We start from the raw sequence: 8,355 nt of genomic DNA, 5'->3' as shown, positions 1-8,355 counted from the left end.
TCTTATATTCTAAGAAAACTAGCATGTGATGATTCTTCTCATTTGGTTATGTTCATCTTTTATTTCTTCATGAGGTGTTGTTCACGCCAACTGAATCAATGTTCAGCTTTAAATAGCCAGATAAGACACAAGATTTATAACGGATAAAACCTTATTAGAGTGCATATTATAGTACAAAACCAAGGATTAACTAAGATTAAAACTGTCCCTACATTGAAGGCACATAAGAAAGCTTAAAGCTTGTTAGTTAAAATTAACAGAAGAAAAGTTTGATGGAAAGTTCCATAGAGATTGTCCCCTTTCATTGCACAATGTCAATGCGCTCTCCTCCTGAGACTCCAAACCAGGCAATGCATAGGAATTGGCAGAACTAGTACAATCTATACTGCCATTGCCATCATAGGAAATCATGTCAAAATGGCTGTTCTTCATCTGTAGCAGGTTCTTCATGTCATTGCCTTCGTTTTCATCACTCTCCGCGCACAGATTCTTCTCAACTAGCTCCCTGAACACTGAGGATTTGAAGAGGAGGTCAAGTGCGGTCGGGGAAGAAGAGTTGATGAAGGGACTAATAGGTGTCTGACTTTGGAAAATCTCTTGGGGTTTGGAGGTCTCCAAGTCCTCTAATGTAAAAGGGTTGAGATTGAAAATGGAAGAGTCTGGTTTTTCATTAGTGGGAATGAGGTAAGGCGAAGTTGTCGGTGGGATTGTAGTGGTTGCGGCGGGTTTTGGTTCTTGGGCAGCAAGTGAATTGAAAACTGGTCTTAGCCATCTGATGTAGGTGCTCAAGTCAAAGTTAGTCACTGCATTGATGCCTCTGTATTCTATTGCTGCAATATCATAAGCATGAGCAGCCTCCTCTTGGGTGCCTGAAATAAAAAACAAAAATGAGAAAAAAGAAAGGCCTTTTAAGCCACTTGCATTTCAATTACTGAACTTATTATCCCAAGTATATGTGAATCTTTAGATTTTAAAATTCAGGATAATTCATTTCATTAGATTAATGGCCAAGGGGTGTCGTTATACATATCGAGGGTAGGCAGTTGCCCACCTAATTTTCTTTTTTCTTTTAATTTTGTACGTATATTTTGCTAAAATTTTTAGTTTCATATGTTTGCCTCCCCTTAAAATTTGAAGTTATATGTCCGCCCCTTTTGCTTATTCTTTTGGCTCCGCTGCTGTTAATATGAAAAAATTTTATTTACTTTACTTCTAAGAAGTATTTAGAGGATTAAACTTACTGTAAGTTCCCAAGTAGAGATATTTGTTTCCAAACACTCTCCCTATCCTTGCTTCCCATCTCCCATTGTGATGGTGCCTGCAGTTCAAACAAGAAATTAAACTTAAGTGGAATTGTTTCTTTTTGAGAAAGAACAATGAAATGAAGGTCAAACTATGAAAATGAAAATCTCTTACCTTGCAACTCCTCTATACTTGGAAACACCTCTTGAAAAGCCACTACTTCTTCTGCAGATGGAATTAAAGGACTAAATTCAGTACTTTTTTGAAAGGTTTTTATAAGGCTAACAATCATATAAAACTGACGAAATACCTTCTTAATGATGCCAAGTACTCTTCTTTAGTAAGGGTTTTCATGATCTCAATTTCTTTCTCATAATCTGATACCTTCATAAACATCATCATTTCAGAGATTTAGAAAACTTTTCTATAACTGATCTTTGCCTAAAGAGTTCAAATAGCTTTCCAACTTGATCGTGTTATGATATTCTTACCGGGAAATTGGTAAAAGTTGTTGTTCCCCAGTACTTTAGTGCTGCTAAATCATATGCTCTCGCAGCAGATTCTTCTTCATCATAAGCTCCTGTTGAATTATACCAATTCTTAAAATGTTAAAAAGTAATATATATATATATATATATATATATATGTATATTGTGAAAAATTGATCATAACTAGCTACACAAGTACTCACCCAGATACACTGCTCCATAGACCAATTATGGTAAATCCAGTTCCATGCCAAGATCATCATCCAACAAATAAGTTACAATAAGTAAATTAAAATAAAATATACATGAAATTTCAGAACTATAAACAAGAGATAAAAATTCCAATTTTCCACAATACCTTGCTTTCCCTTCTTCCTTTGTGTGGGATTCCATGACCCTTTGTCCCATAAATGCGCTTCATACCTTCCTGTCCATCTATGCCTGCACAAAAATTGTTTCCATTCAACTTCAACACTTTCCATAAAAAGAAAAACATCAAAATAAAAGGAAAAATGAACAAAACAACACAACATCAACATATTTCAAAAAATTAGTGCTAGGGACACTAACTCTTATCCTGACTTGAGTTGTCATTCTTTATTGGCTTTTAAACTACTGCCAACAAAATAATAACAACTCAAAGTTGATATAAAGAGTTGGAACTTGAGTTGGCGTCCCTAGAATTATTCTTTAAAAAACTGCACCTGCTAACACCACGGAATCTCGAGCTTCTTTTAACAGTTGCAGTAGCAGCAGTAGTAGTAGCAGCAGATTGATCAGCCCGTGGCTGCTGTACTTCAGCTTGCTGTTCTTTAACAGCAGAGGAGTGATCTCTTCGCCGTCTCTTTGTAAACTTAGGAGCTGTGGCTGTCAGGTTTTCGCCTTCTAACATGCACACAGGACGCTTTGTTGGGCACAATGCAGATTGCAGTGTCATCTCCATGTTTCTTTTGTTCACTTTGTGGCAAACAGCAATAGACAACTTCATTTACTGGTTAATGTTTGAGTAATTCAGGTACTAAAACTAAGTGTTTATATAGTTGCTTCTAAGCTTGTTTTATTACTAATGTGTCATTTTTCTATTCCGATGGTCACAACGCATTTCAGACAAAATTTGAACTGTCTGTACCCTACTAGACAGCCACGCAGGATTTCCCCACTCGTACTTCAAGGCCTGTGATTACTAACATAATATTACCAGATATTCGGAAAAACCAAGGTTCAAAGAATTTCATATATATATATATATATATATACATATATATATATATACATATATATATATATATATGTTTATATACGTAACATGAATGCTTAAACATGTTTCATTTTAATATTTGGTGAGAAAATTATGTGATAAATTAGAAAAATCTAAGTGTTAATTAATGAACTCTCATGAAGAGTATAGGAGCAAAAATTTGTCCAACAGTGAATCAACATTCTTTGACTAATGATTTGTCCAACACCAAGTGTATATCTAATTTTCTTAACTAAATCGTTCGTGTAATTAGAATTATTAGTCAAATAACGTTAGTTCAGCTTATATTCCGTACTACACAGGAGAAAATCCCATACCAATTTAGTAGCTAAAAAGCTAGTAAATCTCAAAAAACTAGGAAAAAGCTAAGAGAATATAATCGGTATAATTTAGGAGGATGAAAGAGAACAAATACCACATATTGAGGACAATCTGAGTTTGGCTATTCCTAGATAGTTATATCCACAACTCTTGAGACTGTTGTTTGTTTCCTGGGAAAGATTTAAACTTAGAAATCTGTCCTTTCTGCAACTAAACGACAACATGGGAAGGTCACTTATCAACCGTATTATAGCTTAAACATAGGATTACTCGTCCATATAGAGCTCTACTTGTTTAGGAATATGTCAAGTTTTTTAATATTCTACAAGGCAGTTTGTGAGGGATAGGAGTTTGGTTGGACTGGGAAGCTCATTATAATTAGAACGTTATTTCCAATGGAATGAACCGTTATAATATTCTGTCGTGACTAGATTCCGAACTTCCAATACTATGATATGGATGCTTTGTTTGCTTCAAATTCTCGTTGTTAACTCTTTCGAATATTGCTCAGTTTTCCAACCAAATTTTAGGCCTTTACATAAAAGGTAAAAGAAAAAGAAAAGAGCGTTATCCTTTTTATAAGGGTAATTTGGCGGAGGCCTAGTATAGGAAATAAGAAAACTTTGAGTATGGTAATACTAACACAAGTGCTATTGCAAAAATAATTTAACAGAAAAAGTTATTTGTAAAAAGATATTTTTAAATGTTTTTGTTTGTAAAGTCACTTTGGAATTTAGGGTGAGCAAACATAAAAATGAAGGAGGTCATTTTGTCAGTTTCATTTTTGTTGTCAATTTGCTGTACTAATCCTAGCCAACAAAATGAATGTCAAATTTATTGATATACTCTTGATAAGTTATTACATTAAAGCAGGTAATGAACTATCAATGAATGCCATGAACTATCAATGAATGCCAATTCCGTTGATAAAATTCATGTTCTTAAGTTTACCAATCAATCCCAAAAGCTTAAGTTATTAAGAGGTGGGCCAACAATAGTTTTTTACTTTAACAGTGATAGCACATAATCTTAAAAATTACTAAAGGGCCCGTGAGTTTCGTACAATCCTAAACATGCTAAATACATATAATCGCGTTGGAGGCAGCTAATCTTGATCTATAAGGTCAAATGATAGATTGAGGATTTCCCTTATCTTTCTCTTCCTTGCTTTAATTTTTCAAACAATTAGTTGTTCTTCAACTCCAAACAGTATGAACTCTGAAAATCATGAAGACTTTAAACTGCTAATCAACTCCTTATATAATTGGTATAACGTGGAGATAACGTCCTTACAAAAACACAGAGTCACACATATAGAAGATTATAATGAAGCACATTAACCAAATTAACAGAAAAACAGTAATAGGTCTTTCTTTCCCTAAAAATTTGCTTTCTTTTAATCCCAACCATTCCAATATTGTCCCGTCTGCTCTCCAATCTTCCATCTTCTCCAAATAAGCCAAAAAACCCAAAAGCAAAAAATAAAAAACCGATTGAAAAGGTACTCAACAAAAAGTATACATGTGTGGATCTGTATAGCTACCAAACCCCTTCTTCTTACTCATCCTCTTTAATTTGATATCACAAAGGGAGGTTAGATATATGTTTCCATGTTACACATGTCTGTGAATTAGTAGAAGATTAATTGGAAAATTAAAGCATGAATTAATAAAATGATTAGCAGGGTCTGCCAACACCACAAAGGAGGGTGCCGGCATAACGAGTGAGTCTGGTGACAAAGGTGCCAGGCTTGTACTTGATCATGTCCAGCCTCGAGAATCGCCTTTTCGAAAGACGCTTCCCTGATTGAACGAAGAATGCCCCGTTCATCAATAGGTCTCCCTCCGACCTCCATTGCCAGTTCTTCCACTCGCTCTCCGGAGCATAGTCCCTCTTGGTCACCTTCATTAATACCAAAAACCAAAGTCATTCATAATTATCAGAACAAATCGCGAGAAAAGATCATCGCGACCCAATATTGCGACCCAAGACCTGTTTTGGTATAGCTTTTGCTTGTGCTTTAAAACCTTAAATGAAAGAGAAGTAAAAGCTACAAGTGTTTAGAATCATAGCCTTAAAAAGATTTCAATTAAGACAAAAATGATATATAATTTTCTAATTAAGTAATTAAAAGTTATGGTAGAATGAAGTTCTCTTGTTGAAACTGCGTTCCAAGTTTCAAAGTGATCTTTTTAGAAGAATTATCTGGAGAAGTGCGATTTCATGACTTTGATTTAAAACTTTTTTATCAGAAGATTACTTAAACACTTCCAGAAAAAGTTTTTCAACTCAAAAAATAAAAATAATAAATAATAAAACAACTTTCATCTAAAAGCAATACCAAGCAAACCCGAATCGTAATTTTAAGAAGCGGGACATTTAAAAATTATTAAGAAAAGTATATGTATCTATTATTTTACATAAAAAATTGATGAGAACGTGAAATAATTTATATATATGGAATAACCCAAGACTCAATAAGTTAACCTTTTGGGTTAAGTTTGACTCCTAAAGTGTGTTGGGTTAATTTCATGTGTGGTTTCTCCCCAACGAAGTGGCATCAGAGCCGATGGTTCATACTATTTAGAGTGTGATGCTTGGAGGTACCGGCTATTAGAAACTTTGATTCGAGAGAGAGTTTGGTGAACACACATATGAGGGAAAGATTGTTGAGAAAAATGTATGTGTGTGTTATCCCACATAAAATGTAGATAAGAATGTAAAATGATTTATATACATAAAATGACTTAAGATCTAATAAATTAACCTTTTAGGTCAAATTAAGCTCCTAAAGTGTATTGAGCCAGTTTCATGTGTGGTTTATCCCCAACAAAAATTAAGTAGCTAGGATTATGGTACCTGTTTAGCAGCGTCATTGGGAGGGGCAATGAACCTGTTGCCCTGGCTGATGATGGTGGGATGTTGGCTACCACCGATGGCATACATGAGCCAGTGGGTGTAGTCATTGTTGACAACATGGAAGAATCCCCATCTGCATATATATATATATATATATATTATATGTTGATTATTTGTACATGCATATATATCCACAATTATTCACTAATGATGAACAAAAACCATTATGATCTTATCATATGCATTCATCAATTCCTGCATTTACATTCTTTTATTTGTTTGTCAATAACCTCTAATGATTATCGTTGATGATTTTAAATATATGCTCTGTGCTCACTTATTCATATTCCAATTCTAAAACTCGCAAATTCTTATTCAATAATTACTTTTCGTTTAAGAAACAAAAATGTTTGATCTCACCACTAATTGTATTGAACATGTGATTTTCAAAAAAAAAAAAAAAAAATGTATTGAACATTTGAATCTAGCTACTGTATATTGTTACTTATTACAAATCATCATTGTTAATGCTAAATCTTTTAAAAAATGTTTTGCAATCTCATTTCTATTTAAGATTGTCTATTTTTCTCAAGTTAACATTTGGCCACGAAATTTTGATGTATGCATGGAGTTAAATCCGCTCTAGAATTATACAAACTATTCCATTTAAAAGTAATAATAGTGAGACACAAATAATTACTAACTAATCGTTCAAAAAATTACCTCGTTGTGGTGAGTGAAGTGGCAGTTGGAGATGGTGATGGCGGTGGACCCCATGATGGCATCGATGAGTCCATCTTGGCAGTTGGACATGGAAACATGATCGATCCAAACGTTTGATGATCCAAAGATCGAGATACCATCACCGTCACTCTTAGTCCTGAATCCAACATGGTCAGCGGAGTCTCTAATGTTCCCACCACCACTCGCAACAATGTCGTGAATGTGAAGATTATGGATTATGACATTTTTCACGAACTGAATCGTGATGCCAGCACCGTAGGCGATGCGGACATTGGCCCCTCTAGCGTCGATAGTCTTGTCACCAGTCATGATGAGCTCCTCGGAGAGCCTGATTATCATGCTGCGGGCGAAGATGATCCAAAGAGGCTTCTTTTGGATGACAGCGTGGCGGAGAGTCCCCGGTTTCGGGTTTATAAGGTCGGTGTCGGAGGGGTCAGTGACGATGTAGTAGGGGCCGAACTTGCCTCCGACGGTGTTGCGGCCGAAACCGAGGGTGCAGTCAGCGAGGCGCTTGCGGTTGTTTGCCCAGTTGGGGTCGCACCTCCAGCACCTGTCTATTGGGTTGGTGGCCATGCATGGACCTCCCTTTTTGTTCTTCCTCCCTCTCAACTGCCTCCTCGTGTTGTTTTTTGCCGTCAGAGCCCTGCACGCATGCATATATAACATTCATGAATAATATATATTGTGCATGCATGCCACATTTTTTTTTTATTTGATTATGAAAAGTGGTATACTGTCACATTGTTTTCTTGGAGGCATCAAATTAAAAATTATGTGGCCTTTTACGTGTGACATGTTAATGTGTGACTAATACATAATGAATATATACATATATATATATATATGTGTGTATGTTATATGTATAATTATGATGTAAGATAAATGGGAATGGTGATTGTTCTCACTCCTGGACATCATAGTTCAATTGATCGGTGACTTCATGAGGATGTGGGCTGTAAGCTTGGAGGGCATCTTTCCGGGCTTCCTCGGCTCTGCTTTTCCAATAATCATCAAACTCCGCAATGTGGGAATGAGCCATTATTACACCACAAGTCAACATAAATAAAAACACAAAGCTACATTTTGTATTAACCATTATTGCCATTTTTTAGAAAAAAAAAAAATTTTGTCTTGCCCCCTCTCTCGTCAATGAGGAAGCTTGTTGTAAATTGGGTGAAGGCTTAGGTCTAGGTTTATGAATCTAGGACGAGAGAGACCTAGCCAACCCCACCTGCAACAAGGTTATGAAACCTACAACTTGGTAATTATGAGGGCAATTTCATCAACTCGTTTTGTTGGAGGGGTCTTAAATCTTAAGGGCAGGACTTGTTTAAATATAATCCTACAATTAGCATGAGTAATCTCTCGTGAGATATAAAAAAAAAAAAAAAAGGAAAAGGAGATATTTATGGCGTGAATTTTATTGGGGTTGGAGATGTATTA

The 8,355-nt window shown here is 35.4% G+C and overlaps 1 protein-coding gene and 1 pseudogene across 1 annotated transcript; both read right to left on the bottom strand.

Moving 5' to 3' along the window:
• Nucleotides 1-243: 243 nt before the first annotated feature.
• Nucleotides 244-2,673, bottom strand: LOC21403959 (AP2-like ethylene-responsive transcription factor At1g79700). The gene is made up of 8 exons (XM_024165585.1): nucleotides 2,435-2,673; nucleotides 2,089-2,171; nucleotides 1,934-1,942; nucleotides 1,734-1,822; nucleotides 1,553-1,626; nucleotides 1,417-1,467; nucleotides 1,242-1,318; nucleotides 244-869 (listed from the first exon to the last, which is right to left on the bottom strand). Exons 1-8 carry the CDS (start codon nucleotides 2,671-2,673, stop codon nucleotides 244-246), a joined length of 1,248 nt encoding a protein of 415 aa, XP_024021353.1.
• Nucleotides 2,674-4,859: 2,186 nt separating this feature from the next.
• LOC21403958 lies at nucleotides 4,860-8,222 on the bottom strand (annotated as a pseudogene).
• Between the last annotated feature and the right edge of the window lie 133 nt (nucleotides 8,223-8,355).

Source organism: Morus notabilis, unplaced genomic scaffold (genome assembly GCF_000414095.1).
Source record: "Morus notabilis unplaced genomic scaffold, ASM41409v2 Scaffold155, whole genome shotgun sequence".
NCBI classification, from domain to species: Eukaryota; Viridiplantae; Streptophyta; class Magnoliopsida; order Rosales; family Moraceae; genus Morus; species Morus notabilis.
This window is presented reverse-complemented; position numbering and strand designations above follow the sequence as displayed.